General features: G+C 38.2%; 1 protein-coding gene across 3 annotated transcripts in view; it reads left to right on the top strand.

Moving 5' to 3' along the window:
• The first annotated feature begins 231 nt into the window (after positions 1 to 231).
• Vom2r47 (vomeronasal 2 receptor, 47) overlaps positions 232 to 24,533 on the top strand; it is a 35,781-nt gene continuing 11,479 nt past the window's right edge. Inside the window, exons 1-4 of one of the 3 annotated variants that reach the window (XM_087628589.1) lie at positions 232 to 458; positions 5,484 to 5,775; positions 8,467 to 9,327; positions 16,137 to 16,367. In XM_087628589.1, the coding sequence (XP_087484715.1) occupies positions 232 to 458; positions 5,484 to 5,775; positions 8,467 to 9,327; positions 16,137 to 16,367 (1,611 nt within the window). Of the gene's footprint in view, positions 468 to 5,483; positions 5,776 to 8,466; positions 9,328 to 16,136; positions 16,368 to 24,533 lie in introns of those variants that run through there. The other 2 variants (XM_087628578.1, NM_001099506.1) reach the window with 2 other exon arrangements.

Here is a 24,533-nt window from a genome sequence, read left to right as displayed (position 1 = left end):
TGTCTCCTCTCAGAGGACTGTTCAGCTCCTATTCCAGATCCACAAATTGTAAGTGATTGTGATATCTGTTTACAACATGAAATTATATAGCAAGGAGCCGCAAGCTGGTCACTGGCTTAGGCACATACATACTCTTACACTTCATCAAGGAACATCCTTAAATCCTGTGTAATTTCAACACTTTATCTACAAACTCAAAGTTTTATTATCCTCAGAATTATCCATATCCAAATGGATAGCAGAAAGAAATGCTTGATTCTCCAATTAACTTTATTTTTATGGGTTGAATCAAGTGCTCAAAATAAAGACCAGAATGTGACATGCAGGCTGCTTCGCAAGTTTAATCTGACTGGATACGTAGATAGTGAAAACCACTCCATGGTTATTGGAGGACTATTTCCTGTTCACTACAGAACCATCCCCAAAATTGACCCTGATGAGGAGCCAGAATCAGCCATGTGCGAGGGGTAAGCCTTTATTAAATCTTTTTTTCTTTTCATATTAATTTCGGTAGCCATAGAAGAGTGGTTAACATGGAGTCTGGATTCAAGTTAAAGTTCTTTCATTCTGGTTTTATTTTACTTCATCTCAGTTTATAGGGGGGAGTTTTTACATAATTGTAACTCAGAAAGTTGCTTCTCAGAAGATTCTCTTGGACTGGCAGCAGCAGTATCTAAAAGCTTGTTAGACATATAGAACCAGGAATTGCATACCTCCTTAGCAGAAGAAAACTTACACGTTCAGACCTCTGCTGCTGTGTGTGAACACTGAGATCTGAGAAGCAGAGGTGCTGCAGCGTCACTGTTCATTGTTACAAGATAAAGCTCAAGTGCGCAGTCCGGGAACTCTGCCTCGTGTCTGAGGAAAGGCTCGTGATAGGATTCTGACCTGTAGGAAAATCTGTCCCTACTGCTGTGTCCTGAGAGATACCATATCAAAAAACTGGAATTACTGATACTCAAATATAGCAATTGTTGTGAAAAATAGTTGTGATAGAACAAATATCTGGGAATATAGAGATATAGAGATAAAATTAGAGATATTGATAGATATAGGTACACATATCTTACATAGAGAGAGAATGAGATGTTTAGATACGGAAAGAATGTCAAAAATTAAAGGAAAAAACCCTGTCACCTACAATTGCCATCAAAACTCAGCATTCTTTATTTTTTATATCCACTTTTGCATAAGAAGAAGAAGCTCATGATTTAAATAGGATGAAGTTAGCCCTGGCACTATTTATATTGGACAATTTACCTAATATGGCAGGCTTTCCCGTGATGCTGTGAGGTCATTATAGCTGTAGGGGAACATTTAAATATTATTGCAGTTTCTTTCATCATTAAATATATACCAATCCCAACTCTTTTCCTTTTATACCATTTTATGCTCCATATTTGAGTAATTATTGAAAGGAGCAATCTTCAGTATGCTTGCTGACAAAGCGAGGCTTGCCTTGAGTCCCTAATTAACACTTTCTTTGTCTCTCTAAACAGGTTCCATTCTTACAATGGCGCGGGAAGTTGTGAATAATGACTCTGCTGTCACAGCAGCAGATCACTTAGTCACAGCTGTCCCCTCTTTACCATAATGCCCCACATGAGATTTTCATGATTCAATTTACTTGACTTAGTCTCCAGTTTTTCCTTGAGCCTTGGAAGATTATTTTCTACAAAAGTTCAGATGGAAAATCCAATAAGTAATAATTTAAGTAATACTGTTATACTTCTTGGATTGCAGAGATAGACCTCAACATTTGCCCTAGCTTGTCAGTGAACTACAAAGTAGACTAGGTTACCCTTGAAATTGTAAAATTTCTCCTCATTCTGCACTATGGGTGCTGTGTTTACAAGTATGTGCCATCATATCCTAGGTTTTCAAAATTTTCAATATAGATTCTTTGCCTCATAGGAATAATTCTGTGGGGCTTGAGAGATGAAATTTACTTTAAATTAGATCCATCCTAGCTTACAAACACTACACAGAGTGCAACCTGTTCAGGCGCTCTCACCCGAGGAGAATTTGCATTACATGAAGGAAGTATAAGCTACTTGGAGAACAATGAGAACACTAGCTTCTCTTTCAGAGGACGCCGTTCAATTCCCTGTACCCACATGGCAACTCACAATTGTCTGTAGCACTCTCACACAGCCAGACATGAAGAATAGCACCGAAGCGTACAAAATAAATTATAAAAAAGAACTAATTTTATATGCCCTATGATAGAAATAATGTGAAAAGTAAAACTATTCTTTGGAAAAACTAATTTTATTACTATCGTTATTTAGAGATCTGCCTAATTTTTACAGTTAGGATTTGAGTGGATACCCCTTAGTTTTATATTTTTAAAATATACTTCTTTAAAATTATTCCATATAATTCATTTTTATTATTAACAATCCGCAGTCGCCCTATTTGTACCCAAACTCATTGTTCTCCAAGTAGTTTATACTTTCTTTATGTAATGCAAATTCTCCTAGGGTGAGAGCACCTGAAACAAGCCGCGCTCTATGTAGTATTCGGAAGCTAGGATGGATCCAATTTAAAGTAAATTTCAGTGTGCCATCATTTACTATAACAAGAACTGCTTCAGGAACTCAATACAGGTTTGGAGAAATTTCATTCTGAAATCAACAACTTTTGCAAGATACTAGTTTCTGGTAACCATTGGGTAAATTGTATAAAAGAGGAAAATTTGTATTATTCTGAAAATATTGCAATGGAATAATACAAAGAAATGAGTGTCTTATATGTTGCTTTGGTTAAGGCACACAGAAGTTAAATTTATAATTTATGTTTGAAGAAAAAATGATACACTATTTAATAATACTATGGTCATCATAATAGAAACCATTGAATGAACAACACTCTTCCCAAATCTCACCTATTTACATTGAGACATTTTCCTTGTTAATCTTTAAGGGTCCCATCCCTTGTGTGCAGTTTTAGTAAGATGCCTACTGCCCATTTCATTGCCTGGTCCATTCACACTACTATATCATTTCCTGAATCTAGGATTTTTCTTTCTTTCTTTCTTTCTTTCTTTCTTTCTTTCTTTCTTTCTTTCTTTCTTTCTTTCTTTTTTCCTCCATCTTTATTAACTTGGGTATTTCTTATTTACATTTCAATTGTTATTCCCTTTCCCGGTTTCCGGGCCAACATCCCCCTAACTCCTTCCTCTCCCCTTCTATATGGGTGTTCCCCTCCCCATCCAACCCCCATTACCACCCTCCCCCCAACAACTACGTTCATTGGGGGTTCAATCTTGGCAGGACCAAGGGCTTCCCCTTCCACTGGTGCTCTAGGCTATTCATTGCTATGGATGCAGTTGGAGCCCAGGGTCAGTCCAAAGATGTATAATCTTTGGGTAGTGGCTTAGTCCCTGGAAGCTCTGATTGGTTGGCATTGTTGTTCACATGGGGTCTCAAGCTCCTTCAAGCTCTTTCAGTCCTTTCTCTTTAATCAAGGATTTTTAATAATAGAAAATATTCCCCCACACCTGATAAACCACAGCTGGATGCTCAGGATTATTCCAGTTTTTCTAATACTGTAAATAACTTAGTTTGGGGAAAATAGCCTTATTCCTTTGGGAAGAACTAATTAAAACTCTAGTTAATTTAAGGATAGAGTTACAGGCTCAAAGCAGGTGGATATTTTTCTAGCTCTTGAAATGAAATTCTATCTTACTTTAAAGGATACTGCTGTACTTATTTTGAAGTATGATGTCATCAGTGTGAACTTGGAAACTAAGTAACAGTATGGTAAAGCCTGTTGTGTTCTAGTCTCTTCTGTTTTTTTTCTTCACTTTAATTGTGTTATGTTCCACACACTGTCTTCATAAATACTTATCTCTTCAGACCTTGAATGTTGTTAAAGTTGGAATGACTTTCTACAGTTGTAGTAACCTCTCGCCAGCGTCTGTCTGCAACCTTGTCCCCAACGTCTCTGTAATCCTGCAAGTCTTGGTGTAGCTGTTATAGTCTTGGCTGCATACTCTTTGAATTTCATTGCTCATAATCTAACCCCATCACTGTTTGTTTTAATAATGTTGCTTGATTTATTTTTCCCTACATAGATTAACATTTTCTTGGTTAAAAAATTGAAAATAGGATCTTCTTTATTGCAATATCTACCTCTATCTCTATTATCTATCTATCTATCTATCTATCTATCTATCTATCTATCTATCTATCTATCTATCTATCTAGCTAGCTATCTATCTCTCTGTCTCTCTCTCTATCTCACCAGAGGAACTCAACAGCTGCATACTAAATGAAAAGCAAATCTAAAGCAAAGCACAAATAAATTAGACCACTCTGAGTAGATGTCTCATTTGGTAGGACCTGTTTGAGAGTTTCAAACAAAACAATTTGGTGTGTTGTCCTTCTACAACGCGAGTGCTCAGAGGCAGGGATAAGAAAATCACTAGGGCTTCCTGGCAGGTTGGGTTAGCCACATCAGGATCCAGGATCAATGAGGAACCATATTTCCGACAATAAGGTGGGGAGTGACTGAAGAAGAGTGACTTGTCATTGACATGTATTCTTCACACATAACAGAATGTGCATTTACACAGAGACAGGAAGGAAAATTCCAAATTATGAATAGTAAATATTCATAAGTATTTTTAGGTATAAGCTAAAGTATTATTAAAGTGAAGATATAAAATTAAAATAGTACAGCTAGCTATAGAGCATAACAAGAAAACAGTTACTCACATAACTACTTTGCATAATTTTTGTTAAAATCCAGTTAGAATTCAGGTGAAAAAGAGGACAGGAAGAGGAAGTTTTGGTATGGTTTCATGTAGAAGGCCTTGAAAACAATATGGTGATAGGTTATAGGGACAAATGTTTACTTTTTAATGGATGTTGATAAAAAAATAGGAGGCTCATATTTATCTTTTTACATGAGGACAGCAAGAAGACAACTTCAGTTAAACATCTCTCAGTAAAATGCATGCAGCAATTGGATCATTGTATACAGAAATTTGCATGCTGTTTTTAATAACTTCTGCCACATGTATTTAATGTATTAAAACTATTTTATCATTATATTTAATGTTCAGAAGAAAGTAAGCCAGAAGGATCATGTCCCTAGGGACCTCCAACTAAATGAGAGAGCCTGTTCAAAGGGATAGTTACGTGTGTTTGGCGAAGAGAATTATGACTAGAAGAATATTTTTTGAAAAAACCTAGAATTTTAAAAACACTGTAGCATGTAAAAGATACATAGGTGCCAAAAAATAAAACAAACACTTACCAAGACTGAATATGACTAATACTTTAATCTTTAAGATTGTCCTGTCATTTATAAAAAATTGACAGGTTCAGACAACTGAGATAACTTCTGTTGCTTTAGCAAAAAGCTATAATCACTCAGCTGAAGCTCCCTTCCTGGAAAGCTCCCCATTTCCCTCACCTCCTCAATGATCCCCCACCCCCAGTGGTCAGTGTCTCACCAAGGCTTTTCCTTTCCAGGTTTAATTTCCGGGGTTTCCGCTGGATGAAAACCATGATTCACACCATCAAGGAGATTAATGAGAGGAAGGACATTTTGCCCAACCACACTCTGGGCTACCAGATTTTTGACACCTGTTTCTCCATCTCGAAAACAGTGGAGTCAACTTTCGTGTTTCTTACAGGACAGGAAGAATATAAACCCAATTTTAGAAACAGCTCTGGAAAATATCTAGCAGGAATTATTGGATCAGGGGGATCATCTTTGTCAGTTGCTTCTTCAAGAATTCTGGAGGTGTATTACATGAGTCAGGTATCTCGGAATCGTGTGCTATGTACTTAGAAAGAAATATGAACGCTGTGCCAGGAGTTGTGGCACAGGCCTTTAGTACTAGAACTTGGGAGGTAGAGGAAGGTGGATGTCTATGTGTTCAAGGCCAGCCTGGTCTAATAGTAGGTTCCAAGAAAGTCAGGGCTGCTGTTGCACATAGAAATCCTGTCTTAAAAAACCCAAAAGAAAAAAAGAGAGAGAAATACAAATGGCATGTATAAATTATTACAAATAACACTGAGGTTCAGAGATCCTGAACTAAGCTACAGAGACAAAATAGAGGCTGGATTTTCCCAGTTACTCTGTTCAACCAAGCCGTAGCAGTGTACACCACAGTCTATTTAGACATTGCTCAAGATTGCTCAGTCTCCTAGAGAATCCGGCTTGCCTGAATGACCTATGAGGCAGTGACGTGGATATTAACATCCTACTGGTCATGTGCTCCTTGTACTGTGTAGAGCACAGTAGAGGTCATCTGTAAATACTTGGTGGTGGATTGGTGGCTGGAATAAGGCACAGGTTTTTCTTTGGGTCTCTGTTGATGCTCGTGAGTCATTAACAAAATCATCACACTAACATGCTAAAATGGACCTGGGAATTTTACCTTAGGAAAAATTAAAAGATCTAGAAATATTCCAATGACTATGTCATTAAAGCGTCAAATGTATTAATAGGAATGGTGAGAGAGCTTATTGGTGATACTGAAATAATAGGAATATTTTACTCATCTCTCTCTCTCTCTCCCTCCTCCCTCCCTCTCCCTCTCTGTCCTTTTTTCTTTTCTTTTCCCTTCCTTCCTCCCTCCCTCCCTTCCTCCCTCCCTCCCTCCCTCCCTCCCTCCCTTCCTTCCTTCCTTCCTTCCTTCCTTCCTTCCCTTCCTTCCTTCCTTCCCTCCCTCCCTCCCTCCCTCCCTCCCTCCCTCCCTTCCTTCCTTCCTTCCCTTCCGCCTTTCTTTCTTTCCTTTTTCTTTCTGTTTTGATACTTGGGATAAAATTGAGTGAGTGGCCTTTTGTAGACAAAGGATACATTAATGATCCACAACCCCAATCTAACAAGGTATTTAATTGGGGGGTTTTCAAATGTGAGTGTGGGGAGACTACAAAAGTACTGTGAAAAAGAATACAAGGAAAGGTGGGTGACTTGGCATTTATCTTAGTGTTGGACTTTATGTAGTTCCTCCAAATTGCAGTTGGTATGAGCTCTATCTTCCAGTAAACTCTAGTGAACTCAAGCATAGCCTAGGGACTTTAGATATACTTCTTCATAATGTCTTTTAAAGCAAATCTAGGAAAAAAGATTAGGACAAATATTCTCTTTATGACTTTAATATCAAGAAACCAAATAGTACAGGTTATCATGATATTAATTTTCTTGTGGGGGAAACAAGAACTGTGGAAGTCCAAGTAACAAGATCTTATATGATAAATAATTTATGAAACTTTAAAAATCTGATATTCCTTCTGTAAGAGATTCATTCCTACATAATATATTGCATGTATCTGCTATGGTGAGAAAGAAGAATACAAAGAAAAATACAAGAATAGTAAAAAGAACAGAGGAATAGAGAACTCAGGAATAATACACTATTAACGAAGGAATCAACTGGAGCTAGGGAGTTATAGAACATTACTGGAATTGATGCCTTAATAAGTGAGACTGGATTGTGGAGAAGGTAACATGGTTTGGGGAGCAAGTCACCAACACAGAGAGTACATTGCAACATGGATACATGAAAGATTCTCAGAAAATGTGCCTTTCCATGCTTAGGTATCCCTAAATGCTAAGTGCGAATGAAGATTACTGACCAAGTGAAGATGATATGGTTTTCCATTTATCTTACTATGTACATTAAAAAGAGAGTTTCTATTAACTTTGTAAGACAACAGTGTTTATGCCTTTGATTAGAGTAGTCCATATTATCATATCTCTCAAGTCAAGTTTTAGATACTACATACTCAGAAGACCTGACATCAAGAAACGAAAATTAGAGAAGAAAGAACAGTACAGAAGTAGGAAATAAGAGGTGAGACCAGGAGAGCACACAGGAGACAAACTTCTACTACTGAGCAGACTGAACTTGAACTCAGTCCATCATTACTGCACATGAGATGCTAAAGCTAATGAAGAGTCTGGATATCCTGACTCAGGGGAATGACTAACGTCCAGCAGGATGAAGGCAAATATAAGTTACCTTCCTGTCACTGCTGTGGTCTCACCCATGAAAACTAGTGATATTCAGTTTCTTCATCTTGACAATTGGCAGTCCTGATACCTTAGTGTCAATAAGGCAACCAAAGTGTTGCCGAATAGTCCCAATCTCCAACAAGTGGAAGATCCAGTAGAAAGTCATTGTCTAGAGAAGGATGAGAGGGCCATGGGAGAACTGCTAAGCTCTCTCCTCAATATTTTGAAGATGTCACTTAAGATTTGGCTCTTGAGGGTGCTAGAGAGATAGCTCAACGATTAAGAGCACTGGTTGCTTTTCCAAAGTTCAATTCCCAGCAACCACATGGTGGCTCACAACCATCTGTGATTGGATCTGATGCCCTCTTCTGGCGTGTCAAGGACAGTGTGGTCATAAACATAAGATAAGTAAATAAATCTTGATAAACAAACAAACAAAAAAAGATTTGACTCTTACTTTCTAGTAATTATAACTATTCTTAATTTTAGGTGGGCTATACTTCTTCCTCCTCAATTCTTAGTGACCATTTCCGGTTTCCAACTTTTTATCGCACAATACCCAGTGATAAAATCCAGACTGAGGCCATGGTGAATCTTATCAAACACTTTGGTTGGGTCTGGGTAGGTGCTATTGCAGCTGATGATGATTATGGAAAATATGGAATAAAATCCTTTAAGGAAAAACTGGAGAGGTCCAACCTCTGCGTTGCTTTCTCTGAAACCATTCCAAAAGTCTACTCCAATGAGAAAATGCAAAAAGCTATTAATGCAGTAAAGAGTTCCACTGCAAAAGTCGTTGTGCTTTATGCAACTGACATTGACCTCAGACCCTTTGTGCTGGAAGTGGTTCATCATAACATAACCGACAGGACATGGATAGCCAGTGAAGCCTGGATTACCTCAGCTCTCATTGCAAAGCCTGAGTATTTTCCCTATTTCGGTGGAACCATTGGATTTGCAATCCCGAGAAGTGTTATACCTGGATTAAAAGAATTTCTTTATGATGTACACCCTAGCAAGGATCCAAATGATGTCTTGACCATTGAATTCTGGCAAACTGCTTTTAACTGTACCTGGCCCAACAGTAGTGTGCCTTACAATGTGGACTACAGAGGGAATATGACTGGTAAAGAAGACAGATTTTATGCCATGTCTGATCGGCTATGCACTGGAGAGGAGAAGCTGGAGGATCTGAAAAATACTTATCTGGATACATCCCAGCTAAGAATCACAAACAATGTTAAACAAGCCGTGTATCTTTTGGCTCATGCCCTGGATCGTTTAAGCAGATGTGATGTACCGCAACCAGATGTAAAATGCTCACAAATACCTAACTTTGACCCCTTCGAAGTAAGTTATTTGACGCTATGATATAGCATGAGAAAAAAAAAAACCAAGGTTTTATTGCCAATGGCTCATTGAAACTGCTCATTTGCTTCCATATAATTTCACATCAACAATACTTGCCTGGATGACTTGCTTGTTCATTTTAACTGCTCATTTGTTACCAAATTATTAGATCTTTTGTCAATGATAACAAACCTGTGTCACACACACACACACACACACACACACACACACACACACTCAAACACACACTGCCTTTTAAAAAATAGGCAGTCTTTCTTCATAAAAATGAAATTTAAAATTATCTAGTAGTAAAGCATGAGGTAGTGACTCTGGTTACTTCCTTTGGTCTCTTCAACTTGCAAACTAAGATAACAACTTGGGTTCAAAAACTTCATGTTAGGCAAAGGCATGTATGTCTCTCCAGCTCACGATGACTTTGGACATTGTATATAATGTCCATTACACTCAAGAAATTTTATCTTAACCATTAGTCTCATGTATCTTGAAAATACTCGAATAAGAGATAAGGTCTTCATATGATAAGTAGGAGCCAAACCAAAGGATGTATGCCCAGAGCTAAAAATTGCAGGGGTTATCTGAGAGATTCACATCCACAGTTCTCATCCCTCACCTACTGCCAAACAATTTCAATGTTGGTACCAGTAAGCTGAGCAACCTTGGAGTGGTCTCACCTAAGATGTCCTGCTTACTTCTGTCCTTGACTTTTTTTTAACTGGAAATATAGAACTTGAACATCTTTGCTCTGGACCTGTCAGCCCCGCAGCAAGTCTCCCTTGCCTGATCATTATTACTTTACTCTTCTATAACATGATGTTAAATGGCTACAGTGGCAGGGACCATTGCATTTCCATTTCATTTTAATGCTGGTCTACACGCCATTTCCTGGCTGTACTTAGTTTCCCAGCTAACCCAATTCAATCTCCAACCCCACCCCATTACCTTCCAATATGTGACTATGTGACTATTCTTTTTTTTTTTTTTTTATTAACTTGAGTATTTCTTATATACATTTCGAGTGTTATTCCCTTTCCCGGTTTCCGGGCAAAAATCCTCCTAACCCTTCCCCCTCCCCTTCCTTATGGGTATTCCCCTCCCAACCCTCCCCCCATTGCCGCCCTCCCCCCAACAGTCTAGTTCACTGGGGGTTCAGTCTTAGCAGGACCCAGGGCTTCCCCTTCCACTGGTGCTCTTACTAAGATATTCATTGCTACCTATGAGGTCAGAGTCCAGGGTCAGTCCATGTATAGTCTTTAGGTAGTGGCTTAGTCCCTGGAAGCTCTGGTTGTTTGGCATTGTTGTACATATGGGGTCTCCAGCCCCTTCAAGCTCTTCCAGTTCTTTCTCTGATTCCTTCAACGGGGGTTCTATTCTCAGTTCAGTGGTTTGCTGCTGGCATTCACCTCTGTATTTGCTGTATTCTGGCTGTGTCTCTCAGGAGCGATCTACATCCGGCTCCTGTCGGTCTGCACTTCTTTGCTTCATCCATCTTGTCTAATTGGGTGGCTGTATATGTATGGGCCACATGTGGGGCAGGCTCTGAATGGGTGTTCCTTCAGTCTCTGTTTTAATCTTTGCCTCTCTCTTCCCTGCCAAGGGTATTCTTGTTCCCCTTTTAAAGAAGGCGTGAAACATTCACATTTTGATCATCCGTCTTGAGTTTCATTTGTTCTAGGCATCTAGGGTAATTCAAGCATTTGGGCTAATAGCCACTTATCAATGAGTGCATACCATGTATGTCTTTCTGTGATTGGGTTAGCTCACTCAGGATAATATTTTCCAGTTCCAACCATTTGCCTACGAATTTCATAAAGCCGTTGTTTTTGATAGCTGAGTAATATTCCATTGTGTAGATGTACCACATTTTCTGTATCCATTCCTCTGTTGAAGGGCATCTGGGTTCTTTCCAGCTTCTGGCTATTATAAATAAGGCTGCGATGAACATAGTGGAGCATGTATCTTTTTTATATGTTGGGGCATCTTTTGGGTATATGCCCAAAAGAGGTATAGCTGGATCCTCAGGCAGTTCAATGTCCAATTTTCTGAGGAACCTCCAGACTGATTTCCAGAATGGTTTTACCAGTCTGCAATCCCACCAACAATGGAGGAGTGTTCCTCTTTCTCCACATCCTCGCCAGCATCTGCTGTCACCTGAGTTTTTGATCTTAGCCATTCTCACTGGTGTGAGGTGAAATCTCAAGCCTGTGTGTCAGGAGTGCTGTAGACCTGTTTTCCTCTCTTTCAGTCAGTTATGGGGACAGAGTGTTCTGCTTTCGGGTGTGTAGTTTTTCCTCTCTACAGGTCTTCAGCTGTTCCTGTGGGCCTGTGTCTTGAGTTCACCAGGCAGCTTTCTTGCAGCAGAAAAATTGGTCTTACCTGTGGTCCCGAGGCTCAAGTTCGCTCGCGGGGTGCTGCCCACGGGCTCTTTGTGGCGGCAGCAACCAGGAAGACCTGTGCTGCCCCTTCTGGGAGCTTATGCAGCCTCCCTCAGGGTTGTTTTGATTTGCATTTCCCTTATGACTAAAGATGTTGAACATTTCTTTAGGTGTTTCTCAGCCATTCGGCATTCCTCAGCTGTGAATTGTTTGTTTAGCTCTGAACCCCATTTTTTAATAGGGTTATTTGTCTCCCTGTGGTCTAACTTCTTGAGTTCTTTGTATATTTTGGATATAAGGCCTCTATCTGTTGTAGGAGTGGTAGAGATCTTTTCCCAATCTGTTGGTTGCTGTTTTGTCCTAACCACAGTGTCCTTTGCCTTACAGAAGCTCATCATAAATGCTAGAGACTAAGTCAATAAGCAACATTCTTCTGTAGTGAAGCCTGTATGTTCTTAACCTGATTTCCATCAACTATGGGTTGGGACCTGGAAATGTAAACCAAATAACTCTCTTCCCCCAGATTGCTTCGGTCATGGTATTTTTCACAGCAACAAAACAAAACTAGAACAACAGGTGTTCCCTGGTACCAAGAAAGCTGTAAATAATACACATTGATAAATTAAGTATCCTTTTGATATCAAAAATATGATTTGACTAGAAGTCCTTTGAATATTTCTGTCACAATAAAGAATACTCTTCAATACTGAATAACGATCCTATAGCTTATCTGAACATTGAAATGATAACTTTAAATTTGCTCAGTGGGACAATTATGGTAGGTGGAAAGACTTTAAAGATAGGCTAGTGATCACATAGTGTCTACATTAAATCAATAGTTCATATCAGGGATTTTTCTTCTCCACATAGCACTGTATGTCAACAAGTTAAAACAATTTAAGTCCTTATACTAGAAAAGAATATATAAACAAGAAAGTCTGGTAAAAGTATCAACTTAAAGTTTTTAAAAGAAACGAAAATGAAGACACAGTCTTTACTTATGTTTCAAGCTTATCCTGCCGATAGACAAGGCTAGAAAACCTTTGGAGTTCTTTTATTTACTTGGACATTTCTAAAGTCCTTTGCATTTTTTTGTCTTCCTATTTTACTTCTGCTCCTTTTCCTTCTCCAGAGTCAAGTTTACATTATGTTCCTTGCATCAGTTTGTGGGATTAGATACATGCCTAATAACCATCTTGCATTTCTAAATTCTTAAGAAATATATGATCATAGATAACTGTGTCCTACCATCCTATAATGACTAAGAAGTGAAACTGTGGGAAAGCTGATCTAGGGAAGGGGCAGAGTGTAGATGTCCAGAGTGTGGATGTCTTTGACCATTAATTTGTTTGACTCTTTTGGTAAGGAAGGTATAAAGACTATTTCATGGACTTGGCAATAAGAGTTAATTTTTCATGATTTCTGACACAGATTTTCATGATAATAGAGAATAACAGACAGGAAAAGAGGCTAAGGAAAAATACAATGCCAGGTGAAAAAAAATAGGAGTGAATGGTGATTGAAACACTTTCTTAGTATATTTAGTTAGCATGTTTTGTTTTAGATATATAGTTTTTAATCCCCACTACAAAGACTAGAAAGAATAATTATCTTCTCTTTACAAATCAGGCAAATAATCTTTGTTAACTGTGTGCCTTGATCATGATCATAATATTTAGCATAATCAAGAGACTTAAGATTTTAGACTCAATCACATGGGCTCCTTCTACCAGCTTCTGCAGTCTTGTTGGTCTGTGGAGAGCCTGTGACCACATTCGGTCCTTTGGTTGAGAAATACAAGTGCAGCATGCGGTATAGATGAAGATTAACAATATGGCCTGCGTGGTGGATTATGTTTATGCTAAAGAAAACATGCTCTTACCTACCTAAAGTTAATGAGGTAAGGTGTTAGTTAGACAAAGGCTGTTTTCACATAGCATTCTCCATAATATCTATCTTTAATTCTAATATATTTCCTAATTAATGTATTTATTCACCTTATAGCTTGATCACAGCCCCATCTGTCATCTCCACCCAGTCCCACTTCACAGTCCTTCTACATTTCCCCATCTCCTTTTCCTCAGAAAATAGGAATCCCGCCTTGCATACCAACCTGTCCTGTTACATTATGTCAAAGCAGGAATAAGTTCATCATCTTCCACTGAGGTTAGACAAGGCATCCTAACTTCGGAAAGAGATCCAATCATAGGCAATGGAATCAGAGATAGCATCCACTTGAATTCTTAAGGGACTGACATGAATCTACACATCTGACACTTGTGTGTGGAGGGGTTAGGTCTATCCCCTGCATGTTCTCTGGTTAGTGTTTTAGTCTCTGTGAGGCACCATGAGCCAAGGTTATTTGACTTTGTGGGTCTTTTCATGGTGTCCTTGATCCCTCTGACTCCTTCAGTCCTTTTCCTCACTCTTCCACAAGATTCCATGAGCTCTGCCTATTGTTTGACTGTGGACTTTGTTTCTTTTTCCATAGCTGCTGGATGAGGCCTCTCAGAACACAGTTCTGCTAGGTTCCTTCTGCAAGAAAACAGAGTATCATTCATAGTGTCAGGGGCTGGATCTCTCTTTTGATGTGGGTCTCAAATTGGGTCAGTCATTGGTTGCCAATTTCCTTGATCTCTGCTCTATCTTTATTCCTGCATTTCTTGTAGGCAGGATGAATTTTGGGTGGAAAGTTTTGTAGGTAGGTTGGTGGCAACTTTTCCCCATGGCAAGTCCTACGTGGCTACAAGAGGTAGGTTTTCAAGGCTCAATATCCCCAGCTGGCAGAGGTCTCAGCTTGGGTCACCCCATAGACTCTTTGAAGCCTACTCTTTTTTAGAGATTCCCCCACCCCTGATTTCCATTTTCTTTCTGAATCTTCTCCCCTCCCCACTCCCAATCCCAATCCCTGTTCCCCTCCCTACCCTTTACTACTCAGTTCACTCCCTCCAATTATTTCAGTGGTCTGATTTATTTCCCCTTCTGAGTGAGATTCAAGCATCTTCCCTTGGTTTTTCTTTGTTAATAGAAATATTGGGTCTGTGAATTGTAGCCTGTTTATCCTATACTTTAATGTTAACATCTACTTTTTAATGAGTACATACCATGCATGTCACTCTGGATCTGGCTGCATAGTCCAACTAAAGTGGACTCTTTCTGAAAAACGAAGAATTTCTAATTTCATAAGTCAATCAGCCATTACTTCCCCTAGGGTCTTTCAACATTCTTTCTACAAGAGCAACTCTTATGTGATAAAGCTTTACCTGTGGAGACTCAACACATACATCTACTTATCCCAGATAGGGAGCCCCAAACAGGCCACAGTTCAGATACCACCATAATCTAACTTAGTAAACCACTGAGTTTTATTGAGGATAATTAAAGGCAGATGGATGAGGGGTTACTTAAAGGAGCAGAAGTGACTCTAAGACAGCTGTATCTCCAAGGCCACCCCAGCTGGGTGTCAGTATACAAAAACGGAACCTGGAGCACAGCCTTTGAGCAGCTCAAAAGTGTGTCCTTCCCAAGTTGGTATAAATAACTTCCAGGCTACTCAGCTGGTTTTTGTTTCTTGCTAGCAGGTGGTCTGTTCTCAAGAATCTTTGCCACTTGCCTGAGTCTTCTTTTCACTTTAACATAGTCTGAGAACGACTCTCAGTTTTTCTTGTTTACTCTGTCAGTTTCAGGGACTTCCTGTTGCTATTTTGAGTTGTTTACCTTACCACTTAAAGCACTATCCTGAAAGGATGAAACGTTTCAATTTGGGAGAAAACTGTAACACAATAGCAACATAAATTCTAATTTAAATTTTAGTACCTGATTGTCCAGTCTCTCTACTAGTTTGAAATTTTCAAAAGAAGGCAATAGTTGTGGACTTCTTTATCTTTTCAGAGGGAAAGTGGGGTAAAGAGTAAGGGGAATGAAAATATTTTAAATCTTCTCCTGTCTCTTGGTATGGCTATATTATACTGCTAAATATTAGCATAAGCTTAATATAAGTCTAACAAAAACATACAATTTTTATCCAGTGGCCAAAGTTAAGGAAAAAATAGGTAAAATAGAATTATACAAATTATTTAATCCGGCATGTCTAACATTGCATTTACTCTGTTGTCATATTTTAATGTGTTATAATATTAAAATAATAATGGGAGAGTATTAATTAGGTAGTTTCCATTCCTTTTACATCTTTATATTCCAGTTTGAATATTATAAGCACAGCACATCTCGATTTACCCAAACATGTTTTATGTTTGAATTGACATCAATGATGGGTAGATATCAGAGTGGTCAACAAAAACAGAGGTGGCAAAAAAAATTACCGTGAATTACATATGACAAATCTTTATTTCCTAAGTAATTAAATACTTACAAATTGCTCCTTAGTTTCACTTTTTTCTTCCTCTTCCTTATTAGCTAATGATTTATATTATGAGAATGGAATTTACTACCCATGATGGACGCAAAATAGAACTTGATAGAAGTGGAGACGTGAAAAATGGATATTATGATATTCTCAATTGGCAAATGGATGATGCTGGAGAAATTGCCTTTGTCAAGTTTGGAGAATACAAATTCACAAGTTCTAAATATGAACTTGTCCTTTCAAAGAACTCAACATTATTCTGGAACACTGAATCTTCAGAGGTTAGTTTGTTCAGCAAATGTTTTGTTTATATATATAGAGAAAAGTGTATTTTTCAGGCACTAAATAAATACAAAACGCTTGAAATTTTTGCTATATTCAAAACCAATTTCCTTAGTGTAGCATGTTTTTCCATGTTTTTTATTTAGAATTTACAGAATCCATATTATACTAAAATACATGAGAACTTTAATTTAGTAGTGGATCAATATTTTGAAAATGTTTCAGTAGAATATAGTAGTTTTTATTTTTTGCATTAAAATTGGGGTTATAAGTTTTCATGGTTTTTGCATTTTAATTATTTAATAAGAATTTATTCAATCTATCAAATCTTTCTATTTTTTTACTTTTTTTTACATCCCAACTGTAGTAACCCTCCACCATCTCCTCAACCCATCCCCCACCTCATATCTACCCCACCTTCATCAACTCCTTCTTCCTTTCTATTCAGAACAGGCCAAGCCTCCCATGGATCTATCAACTAAATATAGCAAATGAAGACTAAACACCTCCCCTTGTATTAAGGCTGTACAATGCCACCAACTCAGTATTAGGAAAAGAGTTCCAAGAGTCAGAAACATCCTAGCTCCTTCTGTTAATATCACAGATAGACCCAACTATATAACCATCAGAGATTTGCAGAGGGCCTAGGTCAGTCTCATGCAGGCTCCCTGGTTGTTGGTTCAGTCTCTGTGAAATCCTAGGTTAATTGATTCTGTGGGTTTTCTCATGGTGTCCTTGACCTTTCTGTCTCCTACAATCCTTTCTCTCTCCCTCTTCTACATGATTTCCCAATTCTACCTAATATTTGGCTGTGAGTCTCTGCATCTGTTTCCATCAGTTGTTGGATGAAGGTTCTCTAATTAAAATGGGACCAGACACCAATTTGAGTGTAGCAGAATATCCTTAGGCATTTTTTTCATTGACTTTCCCCCCTAGTTGTCTTTGATTCTATCCTAGGTGTCTGGGCCATCCAACCTCTGGATCCTAGCCATTCTGATAGCGTCAGGTGTGGCCCTTTTCTTGCTGCATGAGTCTTAAACTCTTAGGCTGAGCCAGTCAGTGGTTGGTCATTCCCACAATTTCTGTGCAGTCATTCACTGAACACATCTTGCAGGCAAGACAAATTGTTCGTGAAAGGTTATGTGGCTGGGTTGGTATCCTAATCCCTCTGCTAGAAGTCTTACAGGAGATGGCCAGTTAAGGCTCTGCACTCCACTTTGCTACGAGTCTTAGCTACAGTCACTTTCTTATACTCCTGTGAGCTGCCATTGCACTGTGTTTCTAGCTCATCCCATATATGGCCTCAATTCCCCTTGTCTCTCCTGTTTTTCTCACCCTCCATCCTCCTCCCTACTTCATCCCTCCTGTTCCCATCCCCATGTCCTCCACCAATAATGTCTTCTACTTTTCCTTCCCAGGGAGATTCATACATAACCCCTTGAGCTCTTCTTGTTTCTTAGCTTCTTTGAGTCTGTGGATTGTAGCATTGTTATCATTTACTTTACAGCTAATATGTATTTACAAGTGAGTACATTCCATGTTTGTTTTTTTTCTGGGTACAGGTTTCCACAGTCAGGATGATTTTTTTCCAGTTCTATCCATTTGTCTGCCAATTTCATTATGCCATTGTTTTCATGGGCTGAATAATATGTTGTGTAAATGTACCACATTTTATTTATCTGTTCTGTGGTTTAGGGACATCCAGTTTCTGGCCATTTAAAACAAAAGCTGCTGTGAATATAGTTGAGCAGCATCCTTTGGGTATACGTCTGGGACTGATATAGCTGGATCTTCAGGTAGATTAGTTCCCAACTTCCTGGGAAACTGCCATGTTGATTTTCAAAGTAGTTGTACAAGTTTTCACTCCCTCTAGGAATGGAAGATTGTTTTACATTCTTGCCAATATGAGCTGTCTCTGTGTTTTTGAGGTTATTCATTCTGATGGGTAAGGTGGATCTAAAAATTTTGACTTGCTTTACACTGATAGCTAAAGATGTTGAACATTCTTTAAGTTTTTATTTGCTATTTGAAATTCCTCTGTTGAGAATTCTCTGTTTAGATTTGTACCCCAATTTAATTGGACTATTAGGTATGGCGATGTCTAGTTTCTTGAGTTCCTTATGTATTTTGAAAAACAGCTCTCTGTCAGATGTGAGATTGGTCAAGATCTTTTCTCATTCTGTAGGCTGCAGCTTGTCTGAATGACAGCATTCTTTGTCATACAGGAACTTTTTGGTTTCATGAAGTCCCAGTTATTAATTGTCAGTTTTAGTGCCTGTCCTATTGGTGTTCTATTCAGAAAGTTGTGGCCTGTGTTAATGTATTTTGTGACTATTCCCCATTTTTCTTTCTATCAGGGTTAGTGTATCTGAATCAATGTTGAGGACTTCGATACAACAGGACTTCAGTTTTGTGTATTATGATAGATATGAACCTATTTGCATTCGTCTACTTGCTGACATCCAGTTAGACAGCCACTGTTTGTTGAGGATGCTTTTTTTCAATTGTACATTTTGGTTTCTTTGTTAAAAATCAGGTCCATAAGCATGTGGATTTAATTCTAGTTCTTAGATTCAATGACATTTATTGACCTGTCTGTTGCTATCCCAATACCAGGTGGTTTTCATTACTATAGCTTGGTGGAAGAGCTTGAAATTAGGGGTGAGGATACCTCCAGAAGTTCTTTCATTGCACAGAAAGGACTGTAAAGAATTGTATTGGAAAACTGATGGGAATTGCATTGAATCTGTACATTGCTTTTGGTAAGATAGATATTTTTGCCATGTTATACTTAGGTCATGGATTCCTCTGATCCATGAGCATGGGAAAACTTTCCATCTTCTCATATCTTCTTGAATTTCTTTCCTCAAAGACTTGAAATTCTTGTTTTATAGGCCTTTCAGTTGATTAGCATTCCCACAAGATATTTTATATTGATTGCATCTATTATAAAGGGCAGTGTTTCCTGATTTCTTTCTCAGCCCTATTGTCAGTTCTTTAGAAGAGAACTAGTAATTTTTTTTGAGTTACTCTTATATCCAGCAATGTTGCAGAAAACATTTATCAGCTAAAGGAGTTCTCTGGTAGAATATTTGTGGTCACTTATGTATACTATCATATCATTTCCAAATAGTGATACTTTGACGTCCCTCTTTCTAATTTGTAGTCCCTTGATCTCCTTTAGTTGTGTTATTGCTTTAGCTAGAACTTCAAGTCCTGTATGAATATATATATATATATATATATATATATATATATATATATATATATATATATAGAGAGAGAGAGAGAGAATTAAGAACCTTGTTTCAATCCTGATTTTAGTGGACGGTTTTGAATTTCTGTACATGTAGTTTGATGTTGGTTGCTGGCTTTCTGGATATTGCATTTATTATGTTTAGGTATGTCTCTTTGTCACTGATCTCTCCAAGACTTTTATTATGATGGGGTGTTGAGTTTTGCCCTAAGTTTTTTCAGCATCTAATGAAATGATCATGTCGATTTTTTCTTTCCCTTTATTTATATAGTTGATTACATTAACAGATTTTCATAAGTTAAAACATCCCTGTATCTCTAGATTGAAACCTGGCTGATCATGGTGGATAATCTTTTTATGGAAACATGGATTCTATGTATCATTTTTGCATCAGTGCTCAAGAGGCATATTGGTCTGTGTTTCTCTTTGTTGAGTCTTGCGGTGGTTTTGTTATCAGGGTGATTGTGGCCTCATAAAATGAATTTAGCAATGTTCCTTCTGTTTTTGTTTTGTGGAATAATTTGAGGAATATTAACATTAGCTCTTTTTTGAAAGTCTGGCAGAATTTTCTACTAAAACCTACTAGACCTAAAGTAAATTTTTTTGATTGGTTAGAAGATTTTAACCACTGCATCTATATCCTTAGAGTTTTGGGGTCTTTTAAACTTTCTAAGTTGATTTTATTTAACTTTAGCAAGTGATAATTATAAAATAATACTTTTCCGATTTCTTTACATTTTCCAACTTTGTGGAATACAGATTTTTGAAAAAAGACCAAATCCTTTTTTAAATTTCCTTAGTATCTGTTGTTATGTCCCCCATTTCATTTCTTTCCATTCATTTCATTTCATTTTCTATTTGATACTTTTTATTTATATTTCAAATGTTATACTCTTTTCCCCACACAACCACCTACCACTTCCCACCCCCTGCCCTGATTTCCCCTATAATTCAGTGGTCCAACCTTGAGATCTTCTTCAATTTCTTTCTTCAGAGACTTGAAGTTCTTGCCATACAGAACTTTCACTTGCTTGGTTAGAGTCAGACCAAGGTATGTTATATTTTTTGTGACTATTGTGAAGAGTGTCATTTCCCTAATTTCTTTCTCAGCCTGTTTATCCTTTGAGTAGAGGAAGGCTACTGATTTGTTTGAGTTAATTTTATACCCAGCCACTTTGATGAAGTTGTTGCAGGCTCTGTAGTTCTCTGGTGGAATTTTTGGGGGTCACTTAAGTACACTATCATATCCTCTGCAAATAGTGATTTTTGACTTCTTCTTTTCCAATTTTAATCCCTTTAACCTCCTTTTGTTTCCTGATTGCGCTGGTTAGGACTTTGAGTACTATATGGAATAAGTAGGAAGAAAGTGGGCAGCCTTGTCTAGTTCCTGATTTTAGTGTGATGTCTTCAAGTTTCTCTCCATTTAGTTTGATGTTGGGTACTGATTTGCTGTATATTGATTTTATTATGTTTAGGCATGGGCCTTGAATTTCTAATATTTCCAAGACTTTTACTCCTTTTTTTTTTTTGAGCTTGGGAACGAACCCAGGGCCTTGTGCTTGCTAGGCAAGCATTCTACCACTGAGCTAAATCCCCAACTTCCAAGACTTTTAACATAAAGGAGCATTGAATTTTGTCAAATGTTTTCTTGGCATCTAATGAGATGATCATGTGTTCTTTTTCTTTGAATTTGTTTATATAGCACATTACATTCATGGATTCCCATATACTGAACCATACCTGCATCCTCGGGATGAAGGCTATTTGATCATGATGGATAATCATTTTGATGTGTTCTTGGTTTCAGTTTGCAAGAGTTTGACTGAGTATTTTTGTATCAATATTCATAAGAGAAATTGATCTGAAGTTCTCTTTCTTTGTTTCTAAAATCAGGGTACTAGTCTTCGTTTCCTTTAGGTATAAGCATAATTGTGGCTTCATAGAATTCAGTTGTGTTCCTTTTGTGTCTATTTTGTTGAATATTTTGGAGAATATTGGTTGTAGGTCTTCTATGAAGGTCTAATAGAATTCTCCACTAAGCCATGTTGTCCTGGGCTCTTTTTGGTTGGAAGACTTTTAATAACTGCTTTTATTTCTTTTTTTTTAATTTTTTTTATTAACTTGAGTATTTCTTATATACATTTCAAGTGTTATTCCCTTTCCCGGTTTCCGGGCAAACATCCCCCTCCCCCCTCCCCTTCCTTATGGGTGTTCCCCTCCCAACCCTCCCCCCATTGCCGCCCTCCCCCCATAGTCTAGTTCACTGGGGGTTCAGTCTTAGCAGGACCCAGGACTTCCCCTTCCACTGGTGCTCTTACTAGGATATTCATTGCTACCTATGGGGTCAGAGTCCAGGGTCAGTCCATGTATAGTCTTTAGGTAGTGGCTTAGTCCCTGGAAGCTCTGGTTGCTTGACATTGTTGTACTTTTGGGGTCTCGAGCCCCTTCAAGCTAATCCAGTTCTTTCTCTGATTCCTTCAACGGGGGACCTATTCTCAGTTCAGTGGTTTGCTGCTGGCATTCGCCCCTGTATTTGCTGTATTCTGGCTGTGTCTCTCAGGAGCGATCTACATCCGGCTCCTGTCGGTCTGCACTTCTTTGCTTCATCCATCTTGTCTAATTGGGTGGCTGTATATGTATGGGCCACATGTGGGGCAGGCTCTGAATGGGTGTTCCTTCAGTCTCTGTTTTAATCTTTGCCTCTCCCTTCCCTGCCAAGGGTATTCTTTTTCCTCATTTAAAGAAGGAGTGAAGCATTCACATTTTGATCATCCGTCTTGAGTTTCGTTTGTTCTAGGGATCTAGGGTAATTCAAGCATTTGGGCTAATAGCCACTTATCAATGAGTGCATACCATGTATGTCTTTCTGTGATTGGGTTAGCTCACTCAGGATGATATTTTCCAGTTCCAATCATTTGCCTGCGAATTTCATAAACTCGTTGTTTTTGATAGCGGAGTAATATTCCATTGTGTAGATGTACCACATTTTCTGTATCCATTCGTCTGTTGAAGGGCATCTGGGTTCTTTCCATTTTCTGGCTATTATAAATAAGGCTGCGATGAACATAGTGGAGCACGTGTCTCTTTTATATGTTGAAGCATCTTTTGGGTATATGCCCAAGAGAGGTATAGCTGGATCCTCAGGCAGTTCAATGTCCAATTTTCTGAGGATTCTCCAGACTGATTTCCAAAATGGTTTTACCAGTCTGCAATCCCACCAACAATGGAGGAGTGTTCCTCTTTCTCCACATCCTCGCCAGCATCTGCTGTCACCTGAGTTTTTGATCTTAGCCAATCGCACTGGTGTGAGGTGAAATCTCAGGGTTGTTTTGATTTGCATTTCCCTTATGACTAAAGATGTTGAACATTTGTTTAGGTGTTTCTCAGCCATTTGGCATTCCTCAACTGTGAATTCTTTGTTTAGCTCTGAACCCCATTTTTTAATAGGGTTATTTGTTTCCCTGCGGTCTAACTTCTTGAGTTCTTTGTATATTTTGGATATAAGGCCTCTATCTGTTGTAGGATTGGTAAAGATCTTTTCCCAATCTGTTGGTTGCTGTTTTGTCCTAACCACAGTGTCCTTTGCCTTACAGAAGCTTTGCAGTTTTATGAGATCCCATTTGTCGATTCTTGATCTTAGAGCATAAGCCATTGGTGTTTTGTTCAGGAAATTTTTTCCAGTGCCCATGTGTTCCAGATGCTTCCCTAGTTTTTCTTCTATTAGTTTGAGTGTGTCTGGTTTGATGTGGAGGTCCTTGATCCACTTGGACTTAAGCTTTGTACAGGGTGATAAGGATGGATCGATCTGCATTCTTCTACATGTTGCCCTCCAGTTGAACCAGCACCATTTGCTGAAAATGCTATCTTTTTTCCATTGGATGGTTTTGGCTCCTTTGTCAAAAATCAAGTGACCATAGGTGTGTGGGTTCATTTCTGGGTCTTCAATTCTATTCCATTGGTCTATCTGTCTGTCTCTGTACCAATACCATGCAGTTTTTATCACTATTGCTCTGTAATACTGCTTGAGATCAGGGATAGTGATTCCCCCTGAAGTCCTTTTATTGTTGAGGATAGCTTTAGCTATCCTGGGTTTTTTGTTATTCCAGATAAATTTGCAAATTGTTCTGTCTAACTCTTTGAAGAATTGGATTGGTATTTTGATGGGGATTGCATTGAATCTGTAGATCGCTTTTGGTAAAATGGCCATTTTTACTATATTAATCCTGCCAATCCATGAGCATGGGAGATCTTTCCATCTTCTGAGGTCTTCTTCAATTTCTTTCCTCAGTGTCTTGAAGTTCTTATTGTACAGATCTTTTACTTGCTTGGTTAAAGTCACACTGAGGTACTTTATATTATTTGGGTCTATTATGAAGGGTGTTGTTTCCCTAATTTCTTTCTCGGCTTGTTTCTCTTTTGTATAGAGGAAGGCAACTGATTTATTTGAGTTAATTTTATACCCAGCCACTTTGCTGAAGTTGTTTATCAGCTTTAGTAGTTCTCTGGTGGAACTTTTGGGAACACTTAAATATACTATCATGTCATCTGCAAATAGTGATATTTTGACCTCTTCTGTTCCTGATTTAACTTCGGTACCTGGTATCTGTCTAGGAAATTGTCCATTTCCTGAAGATTTTCAAGTTTTGTTGAATATAGGTTTTTATAGTAAGATCTGATGATTTTTTGAATTTCCTCTGAATCTGTAGTTATGTCTCCCTTTTCATTTCTGATTTTGTTAATTTGGACGCACTCTTTGTGGCCTCTCGTTAGTCTGGCTAAGGGTTTATCTATCTTGTTGATTTTCTCAAAGAACCAACTTTTGGTTCTGTTGATTCTTTCTATGGTCCTTTTTGTTTCTACTTGGTTGATTTCAGCTCTGAGTTTGATTATTTCCTGCCTTCTACTCCTC

This window comes from Rattus norvegicus, chromosome 2, assembly GCF_021556685.1.
Source record: "Rattus norvegicus strain SHRSP/BbbUtx chromosome 2, alternate assembly SHRSP_T2T, whole genome shotgun sequence".
Classification (NCBI taxonomy): Eukaryota; Metazoa; Chordata; class Mammalia; order Rodentia; family Muridae; genus Rattus; species Rattus norvegicus.
This window is presented reverse-complemented; position numbering and strand designations above follow the sequence as displayed.